This window comes from Pelophylax lessonae (assembly GCF_965119305.1).
Source record: "Pelophylax lessonae genome assembly, chromosome: 8".
Classification (NCBI taxonomy): Eukaryota; Metazoa; Chordata; class Amphibia; order Anura; family Ranidae; genus Pelophylax; species Pelophylax lessonae.
This window is the reverse complement of record NC_138775.1, coordinates 106,272,000-106,296,916: the sequence shown is the minus strand read 5'-3', so window position 1 is coordinate 106,296,916 and position 24,917 is coordinate 106,272,000. Positions and strand designations below refer to the sequence as shown.

Genomic DNA, 24,917 nt, shown 5'->3' with positions numbered 1-24,917 from the left:
CGGAGTGGGCAAAGATTTTACGTCAGGATCTGGAAGGGAGTCAACACTCTCCTGAGCTGGCGGATCACTTGATCCAGGGGTTACAGTACATTTTGTGATGCATCTTTGGATGTAGTCACCTTGGCTGGCAGGGTATCTGTGAAGGCAGTGATCCTTAGCCGCATGATTGGGTTGAAGTATTGGTCGGTCGACCAGGCTTCTAAAAAGGTGCTGACTGATCTACCCTTTGTAGGTGACCGTTTGTTCAGGGCCTCTATGGAAGAGATCATTAAGGCTCTTACGGGAGGTAAGAGTACATTACTTCTGCAGGTTGCTAGGGGCAAGGAACCTCATCGTAAACAAGGTCCTTTCTTCTCAGCTCACAAGTGGCCCTTTCGTCCATCTGGATCACAGGAAAAGGGTTCGAGATCCACCCGTATCTTTGCAGGAGGCTCCAAGAGACCCTGGAATGGTAAGTCCAAAGCGGGCACTTCTGGTTCAGCAGACAAGCCTTCACCAGCCTGAGGTGGGGTCCTCGTGCATCTGGAGTGGGGGGACGTCTTGGTCTTTTTCCGGATCTGTGGACCTTGCTCATTCAGGACAGATGGGCCCATGAGTTGATTTGGTTCGGTTATAAGATCGACTTTCGGTCCTTGCCTCCAGCAAGGTTCTTTCCTTCCATCTTAAGCCTGTCTCACGAGTGGCTTCAGGGCCTCTGTGGGGCAATGCAGGACCTGTTAGCTGAGTTATTGTGCCGGTTCCAGAGTCGGAACATTTTCAAGGATTTTATTCAAATCTGTTTACAGTTCCCAGGAAGGAAGGCAAAGTTCGTCCGATCTTGGATCTCAAGGCTCTGAACCACTTTGTGCGGGTTCAGAAATTTTGGATGGTGTCCATCTGCACAGTAGTAGCTTTACTTCATCAAGGGGATCTTTTGGCTTCTATGGATCTCAAGGACGCTTACCTTCATATTCCAATATGTGTCGGGCATCAGCGTTTTCTTCATTTTGCCATGGGCGAAGATCACTATCAATTCATGGCGTTACCTTTTGATCTCGCCTCAGCTCCTCGGGTGTCCACAAAGATTTTGGCCCCAGTTCTGGCCTTGCTACTACGGAAAGGGATTGCGGTACTGGGTTACCTGGACGATCTGCTTCTGCATGCGGAGTCTTCTTCGGCTGTAGAAGCCGACTCGGACATTACTGTGCAAACTCTACAGGAGTTCGAATGGATACTAAATTTTCAGAAATCTGTACTGATTCTGCTCACCAAGCTGGATTACTCGAGTCTGACTCTGGACTCAGTGTCAGCCCTGTTGTTTCTTCCTCAGGCCAAACTTCTGAAGCTGCAGGATGTAGTTTGGTTCCTGTTGTCCAACCATCGGTCGTTGCTCAGGACTTGCATGCAAGTGCTGGGTTTGATGGTTTCCACCTTCGAGGCTTTTCCATTTGTGCAGTTCCATACCAGACCTGAAAAAGGAGATTCTGACCAAATGGAACATGGATCCTCTGTCTTTGGACAATTTGATCCTGTTGAGTGGGGGTTTCAAGGGAGTCCCTGCCATGGTGGCTTTGGTCCCAAGCCCTTTGTCTGGGAAATCCTTTCTTTCCCTGTATTGGAATGTGATCACCACAGATGCCAGTCAGTTCCAAATGGGGAGGTGTCTTGGGAGTGTACTCGGCCCAAGGTGTTTGGACTCGAGAGGAGTCCAGGCTGTCGATTAACATCCTGGAAATTCGGGTGATCAGACTTTTTGTCTGTCTCAATGGACGGATCATCTGCAAGATTGTCCTGTATAGATACATTTGGACAACGCTACGGCTGTGGCATATATCACTCATCAAGGGGGCACAAAGGGTGCCCTGGTGACCCGGGAAGTGACCGGTATCTTAAGGGGGGCAGAATATGTTCTGGCCCTCTCTGCTGGCCACAGTATAACTGTTTATATGATTGTTCCATACGTTCCAGTGTGATTCCACCATGTCTTCACTAGGTGGAGTCTGCACTGTGTCCGCAAACACACTTGAATGCCAAAAGTTCCATTAATCTCGCCCTTGTGGGTGTATTCTCTCTCCTCCTGATTGTAATACATAAATGAGGTTTGGTCCGTCCCATGCTTACCTTGACAAGGTGCAGGAGCGCAAAACATGTTGCTATAGCGACAGAACCAACCTCAGATGCTCTCCTCCCCTTCACCTTCCTCAATGGCCCTTCCGTGATCAGGCACGGTGAGTGACCTCATCACCCAGCGCTGCATCTGCCTCACGGTGTCCGGAGCGTTCCACGGCCGGGGAACGCGACTGCTTCCACCTGTCCCGGACACCCTGCTTACTGGCTAGACTGGCTCTCTCCTACTTAGCTGACGCTCCACCTGGTAAGAGTCGTCCTTTTTGCCTACTCCATCCCCACGCTGTGGCCACAGTGCAGACTACATCTTATAGCACAGAGGTAAGTTTTCTATTTTAAGAAAGTATCTACCTTTCCTGTATACCACACCATTGCATTGCACATCTGACGGTATTTATACAATTTTTATTCTCCAATAAACCTAAATGTTTTTAATTAAGTTTCTTCAAGTCCTTTCCTGGCCAGGAATTCTAGTGGATGTCTCTAATTACATAGCCTGTTCCTGTCAGCGCTTGAATTAATCTTACTGTGGATTTTAAGTAGGATCAAGCCTGGTTAGTACTTGGATGGGAGACTGCCCGGGAATACCAGATGCGGTAAGCTTTTCCCCTCCTGAGTGAGGGAGGCATCTGAGGCTGCTGTGTTTTGAGTATCTCGGGCCAGAGGATCTTCGAGCAGTCTCTGAGGTGTTTCGCTCTGTTTTTTTGCTGGCAGAAACCTGGTAGGGTAAGTACGTTTCTTGGGACCTTCTAGGTCTGCCATAGTCAATCTTTTTTGCCTTGCATTGGCTCTTGGAGCAGAAGTTATGAGCTCATTATTGTAAAACTCTCGACCGCCTTCTTTGGGCTGGCCCCAGCTGCTGAGGGTTCACAAAGCTCCTAGCCCCGGTGCTGGACTTGTTGAAGACGCAGAGGATGTCAATCTCAGTATACCTCGATTAATCTTTGCTCAAGAAGCAGTTGGTTCCAGATTTTCTTTTTATGCAATTCTGCAGGAGGAAGTTGTTTCCAGGTCGAAGCACGTTCCCTGTGTACAGTCCTACTCCAGGTCTTTTGTAGAGGATCATTCGCTCTGTCTGGAACATGAAGATCCAAGCATTGGATTGTCGAAGGGCTCTGTTCTCGGGGTATTGCAGACCTCAAATTGGTGGTTGATGGTTCAGGATCTGGAGTGGGGGAAATTCTTTTTGTCAGGGGTTTGGAAGATAATACCCACTGATGCCAGTCTCTACAGTTGATTTGAAAGTGGCTACAGTTCACTGAACTTGGTCTCTACATGAGAAAATACTGCCCATCAATATCTTAAAAATTTTGTCCAGTATACCTTGCTCTGGATTGAACGAACCAGTTGTAGGTTCAATCTGTAAGTGCCTCTTAAGTGGAAAATATCAACCAGCAGGGTGGCACCAGGAGTCATGCCACACAGTAAGGTAAACCACATTCTGTCTGGGGCAGAACAGCAGGTGCCGTCTCTGTTGCCAGTACATATTCCAGGTATAGAAAAATGGCAGGGGGGGTTTTCAAGTCATCAGCGACTAATGCCGGGATCAAGTGGTCCCTGCATCCCGAGACGTTTTCGGGAATCTGCCAATGTTGAGGAACTCTGCAGGTGGATCTACTGGATTCCAAGTTCTATAACAAGTTGGACAAGTTGATTCTGAGACGAGAGTCCCACTGGCAATAGGGGTAGATGCACTGGTAACACATTATGGATCAGTTCTCCCAAATTGATGCCTTCCCTCTGTTATAACTGCTGATTCCGAGAGGTGGTAACACTAGTATTGACTGAATTAGCCCAGGAGGGCTTGGTACGCGGACATTGTGAATCTTGCAGGGGACGCTCCTTGGTCACTTCCGTTCCAGCCAGACCTAATGGCCTTGGGTCCTGTTATCTCGGCACTGTTGAGCGTCAGGAAGCTGGCTTCAGGGAATTTCCATTACAAGATTTGGAAATCTTTTTTTGCCTGGGGTGTAGCCAGGAAATGGCACCAACGGAAATATGTGAGTGGAAGATTTTTTTTGTTTCTCCAATCTGTAGGGGAAATGAGATTGGCTTTAAGTACCATTAAGGGTTACATTTCGTCCCTATCAATTTTTTTTCCAGAGACCGTTTTTTTCTCACTCCTAGATTTATACTTCATACAGGGTGTAACACAAACTGTCCCGCCTGTCAGGCCACCCTTTTGTCCTTGGGGCTTAAATTTGGTCTTGGCTGTCCTTGGAAAAGCCACGTTTTGACCCAATTAAACAAACTCCATTGGTCCTTTGACTCTGGGGGTGGTTTATTTGGTTTACTATTGCTTTGGCAAGAAGAATGTGTGGGCTGGCGGCCCTTTTCATGTTAGGAGTCGTTCTCCTTCTTGCATCATGTTAAGATGATGTTGCATCCTCATTCATCTTTCTTGCCCAGAGTGGATTTCTAGTTTTCACTGGAATTAGGACGGCGTCTTGCCTTTCTTTTTCCTATTCCCCATTTTGCAGAGAAAAGATGACTGCGTACTACTCAGGATCTAGATTGGGCAATTAGGATTTACTTGAATTATCAGCACAAGTTTGGAATCCTGGTTTGTGCTGCCAGAAGAGCTCTGGAAAGGCCGGCGGCATTCAGGTCAACTGTTTCTCATAGGAACTGCCAGTTAATCATTCAAGCCTATGGTTTGAAAGGGCACAATCCCACCCTTGCTGGGGAGAGCTTCTTCACCAGGTGTGTGGGCGCATCTTGGGCTATCTGCCATCAGGCATCAGTGGTTTAGGTTTGCAAGGCCACTACTTGGTCTTTGGTTCATACATTCACAGGGTTTTTACCAGGTGGATGTCCATACTGCATAAGATACTGCCTTTGGCCTCAGTGTATTACAAACAGCAGAGTAGCTCTCTGGCAGTTTCTGTGTTGGTTTCTCCCTCCCTTCAGGGGTGTTGCTTTTGGACTTCCCAGACAGTTATTATAAAAGGCTCTGTGTCCTGTGGTGTACGATAAAGGAAATTTGCTTTTCACACATAATTACCTGTAAAATCTGTTTATTGGAGTACATCACAGGACACGCAGGTTCCTCCCCTCTTTTTAGCAATGTATTGCTTGCTTCAGAACTGAGATACTTCCTATGTAGGAGGGGTTATATAGGGGAGGACTTTCTGTTTGGTTAATCTAATTGATCTAGCAGTGTCCATTCACCTATGGGTAGCACATAACCCACATAGTTATTATTATAATTGGCTCTGTGTCCTGTGACATGCCCGTACCATGACCTGTGACATGCCCGTACCATGACCTGTGACATGCCCGTACCATGACCTGTGACATGCCCGTACCATGACCTGTGACATGCCCGTACCATGACCTGTGACATGCCCGTACCATGACCTGTGACATGCCCGTACCATGACCTGTGACATGCCCGTACCATGACCTGTGACATGCCCGTACCATGACCTGTGACATGACCGTGCCATGCCCTGTGCCATGCCCTGTACCATGACCTGTGCCATGCCCTGTACCATGACCTGTGCCATGCCCTGTACCATGACCTGTGCCATGCCCTGTGCCATGACCTGTGACATGCCCTGTGCCATGACCTGTGCCATGCCCTGTACCATGACCTGTGCCATCTCCTGTACCATGACCTGTGCCATCTCCTGTACCATGACCTGTGCCATCTCCTGTACCATGACCTGTGCCATCTCCTGTACCATGACCTGTGCCATCTCCTGTACCATGACCTGTGCCATCTCCTGTACCATGACCTGTGCCATCTCCTGTACCATGACCTGTGCCATCTCCTGTACCATCTCCTGTGCCATCTCCTGTACCATCTCCTGTACCATGACCTGTGACATGCCTGTACCATCTCCTGTACCATGGCCTCAGTCATGCAATCTTTTACCGTGTTTTTTGCCGCGAAGCAATACCTATTACATTTTTCTTTTTTCGCCCCCCCCCCCCCCCCCCAAAAAAAAAATTTTGAGCACCAGCAGCCACTGCTGTAATCTACTTCAATAAATGGATTTTACAGGTAAGTGTGTAGGAAAATTCAATTTTCAAAGTCTCCTAGATGGGGGAGTGCTGTCTCGGCTCTGTACAAAGATCTGTCATTTGTGCAGGAATCCAGTTCTCTGATTTCCTTAGTGAGCTGCGCTGCCAATTTAGATTTTGCAGCCGAAAGCTCTGCGTGCAGAAGCGCTTTGAAGTGGAGGAGCAGGTCCAAATCTTTCAAGGCAGGTTGTGGGGGTTCTGTGGTCCCCTCTAGGCCATCTTCAGAAGCTGGTCAGATTCACTTGATGGCGGTAGGGAGAAGAGGTCCGGATTCATGGTTGGAGCCTCCAAGATGGTGTCTGGCGTGGGCAGTGCTTGTCTGAGGTCTGGTCTACATTTTGGACACTGAAAGCCTGGGTCGTGACTGTCTTTTTTCCCCCATCCGATGTTCCGGGGGTGCTCGAGGAGTACCCGAGACAGTGGGGATTAGAAAGAGGCATTCAGGCAGGCATGGGGATGGTGGATGTGTCCGGGCGGTGAGGAGCGAGATTAGCTTGCAGCCATCTTGGTTCGCTGCTCGCTACCACCCCCCTTTCATCCAGTTTTCTAAATGAAAGCCCATACAAAAAGCCCTAACTGAAAGTCAATGGTTTTATTTAAATTTAATAAAGTTGGGTTTTGATATTGGCTTATGCCCACCTGCATTATGTGGGGCAAGCAAAGTGGTTCAAGCTGATATATACACCCACAACTGTGCTCCTCTGGGTAGCCTGTGACCATGTAAACCCTGCCGGGATGGCCAGCAGCAACAGATCGAGAGACACCTTGCTGAAATTCTGAGTAGCTCCTTTTATCAGCTGGAATGGAGGCTAGGGGAGACATTTAGGGTCCAATAGACCCCCTGAGACTCCATAGGAGAGCCTGTCACCTGCCAGTGTTATTTCATAGGGGACTTGTTAGCTCTGTCTGTCTGTCTCTCTCTCTCTCTCTCTCTATATATATATATATATATATATATATATATATATATATATATATATATATATATATATAATATATATATATATATAATTACAGACCAAAAGTTTGGACACACCTTCTCATTCTAAGAGTTTTTTTCTTTATTTTCATGACTATGAAAATTGTAGAGTCACACTTCAAGAGGTAGTCACCTGAAATGGTTTTCACTACACAGGTGTGCCCTGTCAGGTTTAAGAAGTGTGATTTCTTGCCTTATAAATGGGGTTGGGACCATCAGTTGTGTTGTGCAGAAGTCAGGTGGATACACAGCCTACTGAATAGACTGTTAGAATTTGTATTATGGCAAGAAAAAAGCAGCCAAGTACAAGAAAACGAGTGGCCATCATTACTTTAAGAAATGAAGGTCAGTTAGTCCGAAAAATTGGGAAAACTTTGAAAGTGTCTCCAAGTGCAGTCACAAAAACCATCAAGCGCTACAAAGAAACTGGCTCACATGCGGACCGCCCCAGGAAAGGAAGACCAAGAGTCACCTCTGCTGCGGAGGATAAGTTCATCCGAGTCACCAGCCTCAGAAATCGCAGGTTAACAGCAGCTCAGATTCGAGACCAGGTCAATGGCACACGGAGTTCTAGCAGAAGACACATCTCTAGAACAACTGTTAAGAGGAGACTGTGTGAATTAGGCCTTCATGGTAGAACATCTGCTAGGAAACCACTGCTAAAGAAAGGCAACAAGCAGAAGAGACTTGTTTGGGCTAAAGAACACAAGGAATGGACATTAGACCAGTGGAAATCTGTGCTTTGGTCTGATGAGTCCAAATTTGAGATCTTTGGTTCCAACCACTGTGTCTTTGTGTGACACAGAAAAGGTGAACGGATGGACTCTACATGCCTGGTTCCCACCGTGAAGCATGGAGGAGGAGGTGTGATGGTGTGGGGGTGCTTTGCTGGTGACACTGTTGGGGATTCATTCAAAATTGAAGGCATACTGAACCCGCATGGCTACCACAGCATCTTGCAGCGGCATGCTATTCCATCTGGTTTGCGTTTAGTTGGACCATCATTTATTTTTCAACAGGACAATGAACCCAAACACACCTCCAGGCTGTGTAAGGGTTATTTGACCAAGGAGGAGAGTGATGGGGTGCTGCGCCAGATGACCTGGCCTCCACAGTCACCGGACCTGAACCCAATCGAGATGGTTTGGGGTGAGCTGGACCGCAGAGTGAAGGCAAAAGGGCCAACAAGTGCTAAGCATCTCTGGGAACTCCTTCAAGACTGTTGGAAGACCATTTCAGGTGACTACCTCTTGAAGTGTGACTCTACAATTTTCATAGTAATGAAAATAAAGAAAACTCTTTGAATGAGAAGGTGTGTCCAAACTTTTGGTCTGTACTGTATGTGTGTGTGTGTGTGTGTATATATATATATATATATATATACACACACACACAGTGCCTTGCGAAAGTATTCGTCCCCCTTGAACTTTGTGACCTTTTGCCACATTTCAGGCTTCAAACATAAAGATATAAAACTGTAATTTTTTGTGAAGAATCAACAACAAGTGGGACACAATCATGAAGTGGAACGAAATTTATTGGATATTTCAAACTTTGTTAACAAATATAAAACTGAAAAATTGGGCATACAAAATTATTCAGCCCCTTTACTTTCAGTGCAGCAAACTCTCTCCAGAAGTTCAGTGAGGATCTCTGAATGATCCAATGTTGACCTAAATGACTAATGATGATAAATAGAATCCGCCTGTGTGTAATCAAATCTCCGTATAAATGCACCTGCACTGTGATAGTCTCAGAGGTCCGTTTAAAGCTCAGAGAGCATCATGAAGAACAAGAAACACACCAGGCAGGTCCGAGATACTGTTGTGGAGAAGTTTAAAGCCGGATTTGGGTACAAAAAGATTTCCCATGCTATAAACATCCCAAGGAGCACTGTGCAAGCGATAATATTGAAATGGAAGGAGTATCAGACCACTGCAAATCTACGAAGACCTGGCCGTCCATCTAAACTTTTTTAGTTCATACAAGGAGAAGACTGATCAGAGATGCAGCCAAGAGGCTCATGATCACTCTGGATGAACTGCAGAGATCTACAGCTGAGGTGGGAGACTCTGTCCATAGGACAACAATCAGTCGTATACTGCACAAATCTGGCCTTTATGGAAGAGTGGCAATAAGAAAGCCATTTCTTAAAAATATCCATAAAAAGTGGTGTTTAATGTTTGCCACAAGCCACCTGGGAGACACACCAAACATGTGGAAGAAGGTGCTCTGGTCAGATTAACTTTTTGGCAACAATGCAAAACTTTGGCGTAAAAGCAACACAGCTCCTCACCCTGAACACACCATCCCCACTATCAAACATGGTGGTGGCAGCATCATGGTTTGGGCCTGCTTTTCTTCAGCAGGGACAGGGAAGATGGTTAAAATTGATGGGAAGATGGATGGAGCCAAATACAGGACCATTCTGGAAGAAAACCTGATGGAGTCTGCAAAAGACCTGAGACTGGGACAGAGATTTGTCTTCCAAAAAGACAATGATCCAAAACATAAAGCAAAATCTACAATGGAATGGTTCACAAATAAACATATCCAGGTGTTAGAATGCCCAAGTCAAAGTCCAGACCTGAATCCAATTGAGAATCTGTGGAAAGAACTGAAAACTGCTGTTCACAAACGCTCTCCATCCAACCTCACTGAGCTTGAGCTGTTTTGCAAGGAGGAATGGGCAAAAATTTCAGTCTCTCGATGTGCAAAACTGATAGAGACATACCCCAAGTGATTTCGTTGTAATCGCAGCAAAAGGTGGCGCTACAAAGTATTCATTTAAGGGGGCTGAATAATTTTGCACACCCAATTTTTCAGTTTTTTTATTTGTTAAAGTTTGAAATATCCAATAATTTTCGTTCCACTTCATGATTGTGTCCCACTTGTTGATTCTTCACTAAAAATTACAGTTTTATATCTTTGTTTGAAGCCTGAAATGTGGCAAAAGGTCGCAAAGTTCAAGGGGGCCGAATACTTTCACAAAGCACTGTGTGTGTGTATGTATGTATGTATGTGTGTGTGTGTGTGTATATATATATATATATATATATATATATATATATATATATATGCATATGCATATATATAATATATAATGGCAAACAAATGATGCAGTTCGAAGAGGAGGAGATGGTCTAAAGCCGAAATAAGTACTATGTAATGTGGAATCATTCTTGTATTCAGTGGTGGTCATGATTTGTAAAATTCAGAGGATCAGATTGGAGAATGTATTCATGCATTCATGACCTTAGTGAAAAATGGGGATTATTATGATTTGGTAAGTTCCCGGTGCTCACAGAGGTGATGGAATCACCAATTAATGGTTAATAGATGTGCTTTCTGTGCTTAATCAGCAAGAGGTGTGATACGTACAGAAGGTTTCTGCAAGTTGCTAGAGGAGCTCCATTTTCCCCTAAACAAATTAAGTCAGCAGCTACAAATACTGTAGATGCTGACTTTTAATATAAGGAAACTTACCTGTCCAAGGATCCCTCATTGTCCGCACCTGAGCCAGTTCTTCTGTCGGCTTTGAGTCCAGGTGCAAGCATCTTGGGTAGGGGATACCGGCTGTGAAGCCTTCTGGCTTCACAGCCAGTTTCCTACTGCTTATGCTCGAGCCACGCTGCGCTTTGTGAATGATTCCGCAGTCATCTGGGACCTGTGATGTGTCACAGAAAGCTGTGGGGGGAGGCAAACTTCCGCTCAGTTTGTCTCGCCGAACCAGGTACCTGCTACCCCCCTCCCCCCCTCCAAATGTGGCAGGGGAGGATGCACACAAGTGGAAATTTTGGAAACTTTGAGTCTTTGTAGCTTAGAAGGACTTTATTATTGTCGTATGATTCAGACCCCGTTCACACTGGGGCGACCTGTCAGGCGACCTGGTCGCCTGACAGGTCGCCGTAGGTCGCTCGCCATAGAGAAGCTATGGACCCGTTCTAATAGGAGCGATACAAGTCGCTCCGACTTAGAAAAAGGGTCCGGAGCTTCTTTGGGGCGACCCGGAGCGACCTGCATAGACTTCAATGTTATGAAGTCCGTGCCGGCCGCTCCGAGGTCGCGGTGCGAGCAGCGCGCCGCCACCTATGAGGTCGCCCCGGCAAGTCGGATCGCCCCAATGTGAACGGGGCCTTAGTTTAACTTTTATGTTACATTTATTTTATGTATGTCACAATGTTTTTCTATATATTTTTTTTTTTTGTATTTTTTACCAAAAAAAGTATAGATTTGTACAAATATTGTGCGACATAAACAGTGCAACTGCCACCATTTTATTCTACAGAGCTTATGTCTTTAGAAAATGTGTTTGTGGGTTTTAGATCCTTTTCTAGCAAAAAATGCTATTGCCCATAGTAGCATGATTATAGACAAATCTCAGACCGCAATGCACTCAGAGTGTCCAATGGACTTTTTCTCCTGCAACAATTGGCAAGTGTCTCTGCTGACATTTGAAAATGCCCTTTTCTGTCTCTCTTCACCCGTGTCCCACAGACAGTCATACGATTCCTGAGGTACCCTTTTTTGTCAAGTTTTAGTATTTTTTTTTTTAATATTGCATTGATGTGTGTTATTTTGTCTGTGTAGATGCCAAATCTCTGGAGCCAGTATCTGTGAAGGTGAATGCAAACCACAAGGTAGGCCAGTAAATATCACCCAAGCATCTTACATTGTGTTTAAGAAATATGCTTGCAATTAAGGAAAGAGACCTCTTTTCATACAGCCTTTTTAACATATTAGTAAAACTGGATACTGCTTACTAAAAAAGGCTTCTGACCACTGTGTTGAAATATTGTTGTAGTTGCTCTAGAGAGGCCTGTAAGCAGCTTTGGAATGTATGTAAGCAATATAATGCAACCATTTTTTCCTGGATTAAAAATTGAAAAATAAAGCTAATTTTTTCCAGCGCTTTCAGTTAAATAGACGAGTGAGATTAAAGAGGTGCACTTCTTTGCACCTGGCAAACTAAACTCTACTATCCTGGGGGTTCCCTAAAAAGTGCATTCAAAATTTTCAAAGAACCTACAGGAATCAAATTTAACAAAGATCCCAAACAGAATGCAGTCCCTCAGTCAATGTGCCATTCCTTTTTAGACATGTTCAAGATCTCCCCAGGAACCATGCTTCATTAGTATTTTAGAAGCCCCCTCCGGGACCTCATAGCAGTGCCTAGAGATGGGTGGACAATTCTCTAAAGCAGGGGTAATGAATTAAAATTCAAGGAGGTCCGGTCGCTAAAATTTTCATTGGGCCGAGGTCCGAATCTCAAGTCGGTGCTGACTCAGGAAGATTGTAGTCACCGTATGTCTTATCAAATCAGTGTGCCCCATAGCGTAAATATGTCGATCAGAGTGCCCCTTAACATAAAATATGCCCATCAGTGTGTACCACAGCATAAATATGCACATCAGCATGCCCCTTAACATAAAATATTCCCATCAGCGTTACCATTAACATAAAATAAGGGGCACGCTGATGGGCATATTTTATGTTAGGGGGGCACTCTGATGGACATATTTCATGTTAGGGGGCACTCTGATGGGCACATTTTATGTTAGGGGGCACTCTGAGGGGCACATTTTATGTTAAGGGGGCACTCTGATGGGCAAAAAAAAACGTGTAAATCAGCATTGCTCTTAACATAAAATATGCCCATTAGAGTGCCCCTTAACATAAAATATGCCCATCAGCGTGCCCCTTAGCATAAAATATACCCATCAGTGTGACCCTTAACATAAAATAAGAGGCACGCTGATGGGCATATTTTATGTTAGGGGGCACGCTGATGGGCACATTTTATGTTAGGGGGCACTCTGGTGGGCAAAACAAAACATTTAAATCAGCGTTGCTCTTAACATAAAATATGCCCATCAGAGTGCCCCTTAACATAAAACATGCCCATCAGTGTGCCCCTTAACATAAAATATGCCCATCAGCGTGCCCCTTAGCATAAAATATACCCATCAGTGTGACCCTTAACATAAAATAAGAGGCACGCTGATGGGCATATTTTATGTTAGGGGGCACTCTGATGGCCAAAACAAAACATTTAAATCAGCGTTGCTCTTAACATAAAATATGCCCATTAGCGTGCCCCTTAACATAAAATATGCCCATTAGCGTGCCCCTTAACATAAAATATGCCCATCAGAGTGCCCCTTAACATAAAATATGCCCATCAAAGTGCCCCTTAACATAAAATAAGGGGCACGCTGATGGGCACATTTTATGTCAAGGGAGCACTCTGTTGGGCACATTTTTTTTTTTTATGGGGCACTCTAATGAGCAGAACAAAATATGGCAAAATATGCCCCTAAAATGTGCTCCACATACCTGAAGTCCTGAACTGCAGCCAGGAGCCAAAAGCCGCGAACAGGGGGGCGGGGCGTGCACATAGTGTCACGCCCTAGCTCGCTGCCCGAGTGTGAGGGAGCCGCAGTCAAGAGCAGGGGGCGGGACGCGCACGTGACGTCACGCCCCCTACTCGCGCGGCGGCCCGACAGGACACCGGCTGCGAGGGAGCCGGGAGCCGGGAGTCGCAGCGAGGAGGGGAAGGACTCAACCTAGGTAGCGGGCTCGCGGTCCGGGCAGAAGCATCGCGCGGGCCGCCAATGGACCGCGGGCCGCCATTTAGTGACCGCCGCTCTAAAGCCTCCAACACCTTGCTATTCCCCTGCCACTATGAGTAATTTTACTGACCAACATGAATGTGCAGAAAGGGTAAGACCATCTCTTGACGTTGTTAGAAAGTGTTAAAGTTTGCACATTAGGACACCCCCAGATTTAGGGCTTTTAGGATGCTCATGAAGACATCTAAATGTGTGGGTGTGACAACTACCTCCAAAATCATCCTCAAAATGTCACTAAAGTTAAAGCGAGATGTAGAACTCTTTCAGCAATAAAGACACTAAACCTATTTTGTATTATGTTTGGCATTCAACCTCAATGTATACTCCTTAAGCAAATATTGTTTTGTGAATTTCATGGACAAAAGCTTTGCAACAGATTTACATAAAAAGATTCGCTTAAAGGTCTTGTAAACTTGCATATACTCAGGAAGTGACTAGCCTCAAGTGATACATAGAAATTAAATTAATCCTCCTACATAAGTTGTACTTGTTTTGATCAACTGCAGATAAAGTGTAGACTTTATACACTTATCTGAGCTTCCAGAAAGCTTGGGGTGGGGAGCTAAAGTAACACTCAGTGTTGAGAACTGATTGAAGGGAAGTGACCCCCCCTCCCAGAACTGAGGCTGCCAATCACAAGCTGTGTGCTGGAGTTTCCTACCTTCACCTTTTTTTTTTTTTTTTTTTTTCTTACCCCTTGGTGTCAGGAAAGTTTTTTTAAAAGTTACTCAAGCAGATAGCATAGAAATTATACTTTGTGCCCTGGATTGAGACAAGGACACGCTATTGAGGGATATATGGTACTGTTCATATTTCATGTCTGAGTTAGAGCTGAAGAAACTTGGTTCCTTTATTGTACCACATCCATATGTATATCATTTAAAAAAAAAAAGGAACCTTAGATATTGGTACTATATATATAGTACTGAATATATATATATATATACATATATATATATATATATATATATATATATATATATATATATATATATATATACATATGGTACTAGAATAGGACTAGCGCAGCAATTCAGGAAAATCAAAACCTTTGTTGCAATATTAAAAATAATCCAGTAAAACCGTATAACAGATCCCACATAAAAGTTGGGCTGTTTATGTACAAAAGGACATGTGTAACTTTGTTGAATCATCCAGGAAGTTCATGCGGTTCACATTAGTAATCTTCTTCAGGAGCTTTCATATCTTGGCAGCAAAGAAAATCGGCCTAACTAGAAAAACATAAAGAATAAGAATAAATACATAGCAATTGCATAGTTGATATACTATGATCTATCATCACTTGTGCTACTTACATAGCATCTGGGAGATAAAAGATGGTGGCGGGCAGCTAGCATCAAGAAAACCTGCACAGTCACTTTGTTGTAAGTTATACAGGGCAAGAAGATGGCAATATGTCCCCACCTAAAAAAACAAAATAACTAATCCTCCAAATAGGTGGCTACTGGTGGAGAGAACACAGGCTATAAAGGGGTACACTTACTTGAAGAAAGATCCCCAAAGCAACAATCAAAAGAATACTATGCCATATTAGAAAGCAGATAATTATAACCGCAATTAGTATAGGTGCCCATCTAAAAAAGAAAAATGAAAAAGGACTACATATCCCTATAAATATAATCCATACCAAATATTCAAATAAGCCAAAGACTAAATTTATTCCTGCAACTTTACTTTGCCAGCATCCAAATATAGCCACAGTAGTGGACATCCTGTCCACAGTAGCAGAGGGACAGTTTAATGTGTATATGGAGACCATGATCTCAAAGATAACCCCAGTAATGTACATCCAGCAGACTAAGTACAAGAAGACATAGAGCAGGTGGCTAAATTGCACAATATTAAGGCTGGTAGCCATCAACTATATCACACTGATGATAAACTCATAGCCATCAAATGAATTGAAGCAGAATCTAGTTGAAACATCCAAGCCACCGTATACCACCATCCTAAAACCATAGGTAAACTCTGACTGTTTTATATAGCATTGATTGGCGCCAAAATGACAGTTGGGGGCAGGCCAATAGTTATAGTTAGTCAGGTTGAAGAAATACACAAGTCCATCTGTCTCAACCAATAAAAAAACAAAAAACAGTAAAGAAAACCCAACCTTACAATCCCATATACACAATCGTATACCCGCAGTTGATCCAGAGGAAGGTGAAAAAAGCCCAGCAAAGCATGATCCACTTTGCTACAGCAGGGGAACAAAAATTCCTTCCTAATCCCCCAGGAGGCAATCGGATATTTCCTGGATCAACTTTACCTATAAATATTAGTACCCATTTATAATATATAGCATAATGACCTGCCCAATAACGGCCACCTAGCCATGGCCTAGCCTAGCCTTCTGCGACAGTCAGAGGCAGCCAGCCGAGTAGAGGCTGTAGAGACTCCTAACCGCTGCCCATCTTCCTGGTCGCGACGGACACAGAATAACATCATCTGTCGTCCACTGGTCTAATTGTGCATGCGCTCAGGGTGACAGGCCTTCATTCACACCTGTGCTTTTAAGTGACGGCAATGAGCCCTACACTTGCAAAGAGAAGAGGTCTAAAAAGCCAAAATAGAAAGTCTTCTCCCTAAGAGTCGAAAGTTGGCCATTACAGCACAGTAGGAATTAATGGAAAGCATTACCAAAACAAAATACAATTAATAAAGAATAATAGAATGAGCAACCACAAATAAACAGTAAAAGGTTCCAAGCCACCACCATATCTTAACCTCCAAGGGTCGGCAATGGATGGCCAATTCAGTGCCACCCCAGCTGAGATCCCTTGCACGGAACTGTGATACAGCGTACAACTATGCAAATCAATATCATCCCACCAGCACCCTATCTCATTTCGATCAATATTAAATATTCAAAAATGGAGGAGATAGGAAATTCTCCCCAGACAGAGGTCAACTATGGACACAAAATGTATTCAAAGGAAAAACTTTGATTGAAAAATGTGGCATGCATAGACTCCCAGAACCATACAAAATCTCAAGAGTAAAAAACATGTACGTAAAAACAACAAACAACTTGAGGGATAACTGCAGCAACCCACCCAACAATCCCCCAGACCTGTGAATGGATCAAAATTTGTGAAATTGATAAAAAAAAAGGGGGGGGGGGATCGACTTGTAAAGTAGGGCACAGTCTCTGATAATTCCACAAGGGTGAGTGGTTGGGCCAAACATGCATGGATCCACAGCATTCAGATAGTCAGCTCAATATATGGACTAATATTCCAGTTAGACTGCACAGAGAGTATTCCCTATAGTAGAATTAGGCAATATGAACTGAAAGCCTGAAAAAACAGTCCAGCAGCAGTGGAGTGATTGGCATAGACCGGTATGTTAGAGGTTGGTTGTACAACTGTTAAGCGTAGTAACAGAGTTCTCTGTATGATCGATGTGTAAAGCACAGTACCTCCTGAGAATCAATCTGTCTGACACATCCTCCTGGCACTGTGGTCATGGGATCCGGGTGTTCGGCTTAGGTCTGCAGAGCTGCGACGTCCTTGTCTCGCTTGGAGGCTTTCAGCTACCTCCTCTGCTCCTGTGCTTGTACTGAGCATGTGCAGGAGGACCGAGCGGCAAGCCCTCAGTTCAACGTGACGTTCTTGACGATTTCCTGCTCAAGCTTACTGACACCGGCATCCCTCAGTGCAGTAAAGATGACTCGTTTCACCAGCCAATGGATGCTGGTTTCATCAGGTCTAAGGGAGTGTTCTTTGGGGCCTCTTTATATATGCACCTTAATTAAGTACACCTTTATTTACTAATTGACTAGTGGTGCATTTCCACAAGATGTCCTCAGTGAGCAGGGAACTGGAACAATCCCCAGCATTTATGTACAGGTACAGACATCGGACAAACTAAGTGTCATTGTGAAAAATATATAAAAAAATAGTAAATTTAAATATTAAATACAGGAGATATTTATTTATAACATTGTGGTCACATCCCAAAACAATAGTCCCAGCTACGGGTCCAATATACGTCTCATTGGCCCCCCCTAAATACTATCCATATAGAATAGTGGATCACCAGAGTGGAACATCAATTGCAGGGCCATGCCCCCCTTATTATAGATGGCTTTTCCATTCCGATATCTAATTATAGACCGATATTTAAACTCCGAAAAGGGGATGGAAAAGAAAGGAATGGGGGACATAGCTAGGATATCTCTCAAACCCCAGGGAAAAACCTAAAACTACTATCCTGGTCCAAATCTACAGTGCAGGATGGCCATGGATAGGATATCCTATAGAGGTATAGTAAATCACAAGATGCATACCAGTAACAAACTAAGGTCTAGGGAAGTCAACATCTTCCCAGAATCCATTGTACCTAGAGTGAATAAAGCGAATACCGCACTCGTAGGCTTAACCATCTAGCTACACAGCCCTTAGTATACTCTACTGCTACTTTCTATATTCAAAATATATCCAATGAGAGGGAAAGGGGGGGGGGAGGGAGGGAGGAAAAGAAGGGAAGGGGGGGGGGAGGGGAAGGGCCAAAGGGCAGGAAGGGTTAGGAACGAGAGTTCAATGTACTCAGTATTAGGGGGATTATGACAGGACTCTGAGTATACATATTGTATCCCAAATTATATTTTTTTTACTGTTCCAAAAAGGGTTGTAGGCTAAACTCTGTATTTAAGCCATTCGCACTAAAGAACCCGTTTTGTAAATCCAGAGTTTTTCCTTCTGGAGGAGAATTCTGTCATAATCCCCTCTGCGTGACGGAAGTTTTAGGGCATAAATTCCTCTGACCTTAAGACCCTTAGGGTCCCCATTGTGACATTCAAGGAAGTGTAGAGGTATGGTTTTGTCATCGTCTTTTTTTCTTGATACTGGTTATATGTTCACTCATTCATATTTTAAGTTGATGTTTTGCCTTTCCTATATAGGATTTGCCACATGGCCAAATAAGTTGGTAGATAACCCTGGTTTTTTGACAGTTAATAAAACTATCTATATGGAAATTCTTTGTGCCATCATAGTTCGAAAAAGAGTCTGATTTCAGGACGTTGCACAATTTACAAACTGTGCAACATCCACAGGTAAACATACCTTTTAAAGGGGGTAAAGGTGTTAACCAATTACTACCTTCTTGTGTTCTCTGAAACTCTGAGTGGACCAGAACATCCTTTTAGGTTTGTTGCTCTCCTAGCTGTGATCAGGGGTCTTGGGCCTACAATTTTTTTGATCATTGGAGACACTGTAAGAACTTTCCAGTGTTTTTTCGATGACCTGTTTCACTTGTCCCCATTGGGCACCAAATTTCTTAATTATCCGTGGATAAGATCTAGTCATTTTTTTCCAGGGAAGACCCATGTTCCTATTTTTTCTCCTCCAGAAGGCATGCTCTATCCCTTAGCTACTTTCTTGCGGGCTCTCTTGATGGTACCATGTGAGTAACCCCTCTCTTTGAACCCTCTATGGAGGTCTCTGGCCTCTGTTTGATAGTCACTTGATTTTGTACAATTTCTTTTTAAACGCAGAAACTGACCAACCAGTATTCCCCTTATTAGAGACTCTGGGTGGTGGCTATCCACCATCAGTAGTGTATTAGCTGCTGTCTCTTTTCTAAATGTTTTTATATAACATTTTTGATCTTCCTGAGTTATAAGCAGGTCAAGGAATGGGAGGCTATCCTTTGTGGCCGTATATGTTATCCTGATGTTCCTTTCATTCTCATTAAGTTCACTGATAAAAGTTTCTAATTCCCCATGGGTCCCCTCCCAGAGCTGTAGGACATCATCTATGTACCATTTGGCAGTGGCCGAGGTACATCGGGGATGGATAGACAACCTGCTCTTTCCATAAGCCTAAATGAAGACCGGCATAGACAACCTGCTCTTTCCATAAGTCTAGATGAAGACAGGCATAGGCAGGGGCCCACGGGGCTCCCATACATGTACCTCTCACTTGTTGAAAGAAATTTTGCAAGAACTGCAAATAGTTGTTGTTGAGCATCAAGTCGATAAGTTTGACTATAAGCTCATTATGGTCCCCCAACTTTGGGTACTCATTCTCCAGGAAATGTGCCACCGCCTTGAGACCCCAGTCATGCGGGATTGACGTGTAGTGTCTCCACGTCAAAACCAACCAATATCCAGTCGTCACCTGTTTCCACACTGGATATTTTCTTAAGGACATCCCTAGTATCCTTTGCAAAGGAAGGTAATTTGCACACCATATCCTTAATCAAGGAATCCACATATCTGCCAACTTTCTCCAACGGGCCTTTTATGGCTGAAAGAATCGGCCTACCAGAAGGGTTTTCCAATGATTTATGTAATTTTGGTATTGTATAGAAAGTTGGCAGATTGTAAGTGTCTACTCTGAGGTAATCGGCCTCTCTCTTAGAGATTAGTTCTGCTTCTCTTGCTAGGTTAATTTTGGAATTCAAAACAGTGACAAGGGAGGGAAAGGGATTGAACAATAATTTTTTTGTACGTGGAGGTATCATTGAGCTGTCTGCAAGTCTCCTTTTCAGAAATTTCCTCGCTCATCAATACCACGTTCCTTCCCTTGTCGCTGCTTCTGATGACCAAGCCCGGTGCCTCCTCCAACTCCTTCAGGGCTCTACGCTCATCTTTAGGCAAGTTGTCCAATCCTTTGACAACCCACTTGATGTTTTTCAAATCATACTGGACGAATCATCCAGGAAGATTTTCAAGCCCTTCTGTTTGGTTAGTGGGGGCATCTTCAATGACTTTATCTTAAGATCAGCATCTCTCCTAATGGGATCTATGCAATCATTCTCATCCCCAGAAAAGTCACCTTCTTCCAATAAGGACACCAATGTTTCTAAGGCTTCTTTGTCTAGCTCTGATGTAGTTGCCTCTGCCTGTGTATTACAGTTGGTCCCTTGGTGCCAAATTTGGAAGACAACCTTTCTAAGGATGTCTTTATATACTTGATGATGTCTTTATATACTTCAAATTCGGACATGGTAGCTACTGGTGAGAAGGAAAGTCCCCTACTCAGTAATCTATGGTGTCTTTCCTCTAATTGAAAACTAGATAAGTTTACCACTTTAAGATCTCCCTCTTTTGATCCTATTTGTTGTGTCTCTTAAGACTCCGTGATCTTGTTGATCTTAGTTTGTTGGGGTCTTCCCTTTCCTTGTTTTTTATTTTTTTGTTCTTTTAATTTTACCTTCCTCACCTCCTCTTTTGTGTGGTTGTCTAGGTGAATTTCTAAATTTGTCCTGTCCCCTAAAAAAGTCAGTTTTTCCATTTGGATCAGAATCACTTTCTGATGACAGACCTCTTCCATGACTAGTGGTTCTATTACCCCTACGTGGACCTCTAGACCTACTTCTAGTCCTTAATTTGGTGGGGTCAAAGATTTGGTGGGGTCAAAGAACTCCTCACTTTCACTGTCTAGGATATTTTGTCCACATTTGTTTTGTTTGGTGTCTTTTAAGGTCTTCTGTAGTCTCCCAACCTCCTTTTTTAAGTTCTAGGGCTTGAGTGCTTTTATTTAATTCTTCTTGGATATCTTTGAGCTGTAATTGTTCCTCTTGTATAATCAAGTTCATTAATTGGATGCTCTTTTCAATATACTCCTTCTTCCACACCTCCAGAAATCTGGGGTGTGTATGTGTTGGGCTGGGATAACTCTCTCCCGAAGACCTTTGGGGATGACCCTTTGAGTAATGTGTGATTGGAGGGACGCAATGTCCCACTTCCTATTCAGAAGTTTTACAGTTAATTTTTTATGGTTTTTAAAGAGCTTTTTAAAGGGTTCCTTATCCACATTGTTTCAATACTCTTATCAAACGCTATTTCGATCTCTTGTTCTATGCTTTGGCAGATCCTATAGGCCATTTTGATTGGGATGTGACCACAAACCAATGCAAGCCAAACCAATTCAAAAATTAACAATAACAAAGGTAAAATGTTCCTGTAATTAGAGAAAAGGGATGCACTTGGGAGTCAAGCAATTGCCCTCCTATAGAAAATGTTTTAGTTTGTTGGCGGTTTCATTAAAGCAGCTGTGGAGAGAGAGGATTGGATCAAAAACAGATCTCTAAATAAGCAGAATGAAAAACAAAGGATCTCTTTCCTATACGGCTATATGAATATAATGAATTGGAGCAAAAGGGGGGGGGGACAAAAGATCACCCCCCTCATTTAGATCAATATGCAATTATAGCGTTACACTCTTGCATATTTGAAAATTACAACAGTATATTTCCTCAGAAATCAAAAACCTGCCACATTGGCATATGCCAACAAGGGCATAGCATACAGCATGTAATATTTTATATAAATGAGATTAATACAAAATCCCTAAATATCAGGCATAACAAGCATGCCAATATGACAGTTCTACTGGACAGAATTATTAGAACAGATAATCGGAAAATTATTGTGTAACCTACTGAACCAGACAGAAACCATTTAAAGGCATTGAGCTCTTTCACACACAGAGTCCACCAGGTGGACTCCGTTTTTCTCAGCGGGGGATCGATCTGCCGATCCCCCACTGAGCAGGTTGATGACAGCTGTGTCTTCACGCTATGTGCGGAGACACAGCTGTCAGGTCCCCATTCATCTCTATGGGGGAATCGGATAGGAAGGGACTGTCTGTATTTTACTGATCTTTGGGTTTTCACTATCTGTAAGCCATAATCATCAAAATTAAAAGAAAGAATTGCTTGAAATCTATCACCCTGTGTTTAATGAAACTATATAATTTGAGTTTCACTGTTTAAATTGAATTACTAAAATTTATTTTTTGATCTTCAAATTTTTTTGAGATGCACATGTAAGTGTTGATCTTACAAATACTGCATTTAGATCCTAGAAATTCCCTCGTTTGGATTGCTGAATGGCTGCACGCCTACAAGTAGACAGTTTGTGGATTGTCAGATCAAAGGCGTAATATATACAGTGGGTATGGAAAGTATTCAGACCCCCTTAAATTTTTCACTCTTTGTTATATTGCAGCCATTTGCTAAAATCATTTAGGTTCATTCTTCTTCCTCATGAATGTACACATAGCACCCCATACTGACAGAAAAACACAGAATTGTTGACATTGTTGCAGATTTATTAAAAAAGAAAAACTGAAACATCACATGGTCCTAAGTATTCAGACCCTTTGCTGTGACACTCATATATTTAACTCAGGTGCTTTCCATTTCTTCTGATCATCCTTGAGATGATTCTAAACCTTCATTTGAGTCCAGCTGTGTTTGATTATACTGATTGGACTTGATTAGGAAAGCCACACACCTGTCTATATAAGACCTTCCAGATCACAATGCATGTCAGAGCAAATGAGAATCAGGAGGTCAAAGGAACTGCCTGAAGAGCTCAGAGACAGAATTGTGGCAAGGCACAGATCTGGCCCAGGTTACAAAAAGATTTCTGCTGCACTTAAGGTTCCTAAGAGCACAGTGGCCTCCATAATCCTCAAATGGAAGACGTTTGGGACGACCAGAACCCTTCCTAGAGCTGGCCATCCGGCCAAACTGAGCTATCGGGGAGAAGATCCTTGGTGAGAGAGGTAAAGAAGAACCCAAAGATCACTGTGGCTGAGCTCCAGAGATGCAGTCAGGAGATGGGAGAAAGTTGTAGAAAGTCAACCATCACTGCAGCCCTCCACCAGTCGGGGCTTTATGGCAGAGTGGCCCGACGGAAGCCTCTCCTCAGTGTAAGACACATGAAAGCCCGCATGGAGTTTGCTAAAAAACACCTGAAGGACTCCAAGAGGGTGAGAAATAAGATTCTCTGGTCTGATGAGACCAAAATAGAACTTTTTGGCCTTAATTCTAAGCGGTATGTGTGGAGAAAACCAGGCACTGCTCATCACCTGTCCAATGCAGTCCCAACAGTGAAGCATGGTGGTGGCAGCATCATGCTGTGGGGGTGTTTTTCAGCTGCAGGGACAGGATGACTGGTTGCAATCGAGGGAAAGATGAATGCGGCCAAGTACTGGGATATCCTGGACAAAAACCTTCTCCAGAGTGCTCTGGACCTCAGACTGGGCCGAAAGTTTACCTTCCAACAAGACAATGACCCTAAGCACACAGCTAAAATAACGAAGGAGTGGCTTCACAACAACTCCGTGACTGTTCTTGAATGGCCCAGCCAGAGCCCTGACTTAAACCCAATTGAGCATCTCTGGAGAGACCTAAAAATGGCTGTCCACCAACGTTTACCATCCAACCTGACAGAACTGGAGAGGATTTGCAAGGAGGAATGGCAGAGGATCCCCCAATCCAGGTGTGAAAGACTTGTTGCATCTTTCCCCAAAAAGACTCCTGGCTGTATTAGATCAAAAGGGGGCTTCTACTAAATACTGAGCAAAGGGTCTGAATACTTAGGACCATGTAATATTTCAGTTTTTCTTTTTTAATAAATCTGCAACAATGTCAACAATTCTGTGTTTTTTCTGTCAGTATGGGGTGCTATGTGTACATTCATGAGGAAGAAGAATGAACTTAAATGATTTTAGCAAATGGCTGCAATATAACAGAGTGAAAAATTTAAGGGGGTCTGAATACTTTCCGTACCCACTGTATTATGATTTGTAAATGCGGGGCATTCTACATCGGCAAGACAGACATTTTTGGAGGAGGATCTATGACCACATTTATTATACGCGAAAAAACCTATTATAAACACCAATAGGTAGACCTGTAGCTTTAAAATAGTCATGATACCTCCATAGTCAACTTTGCTGCACATGAAAAGGTCCTTGATGACACCAGAGGGGGTAATTTTGACAGGAAGCTCCTACAAAGAGAGGCAAAGTGGATATACTGTTCAATGCTACCACTCCCCCAGGCCTTAATGAAGCATTAAACTACAGCCTTTTCTATAAGATACAGTCAGGTCCATAAATATTGGGACATCGACACAATTCTAAACTTTTTGGCTCTATACACCACCACAATGGGTTTTAAATGAAACAAACAAGGTGTGCTTTAACTGCAGATTTTCAGCTTTAATTTGAGGGTATTTACATCCAAATCGGGTGAAAGGTATAGGAATTACAACAGTTTGTATGTGCCTCCCACTTTTTAAGGGACCAAAAGTAATGGGACAATTGGCTGCTCAGCTGTTCCATGGCCAGGTGTGTGTTATTCCCTCATTATCCCATTTCCCATTTCCACAAGGAGCAGATAAAAGG

General features: G+C 43.5%; 1 protein-coding gene across 1 annotated transcript in view; it reads left to right on the top strand.

Annotated features, from left to right (window-relative positions):
* LOC309561587 (zinc finger CCCH domain-containing protein 7B-like) overlaps positions 1-24,917 on the top strand; it is a 604,923-nt gene that overhangs the window by 196,975 nt on the left and 383,031 nt on the right. The window contains exon 11 of the mRNA XM_082265580.1: positions 11,705-11,754. Within this exon, the coding sequence (XP_082121706.1) occupies positions 11,705-11,754 (50 nt within the window). The remainder of the gene's footprint in view (positions 1-11,704; positions 11,755-24,917) is intronic.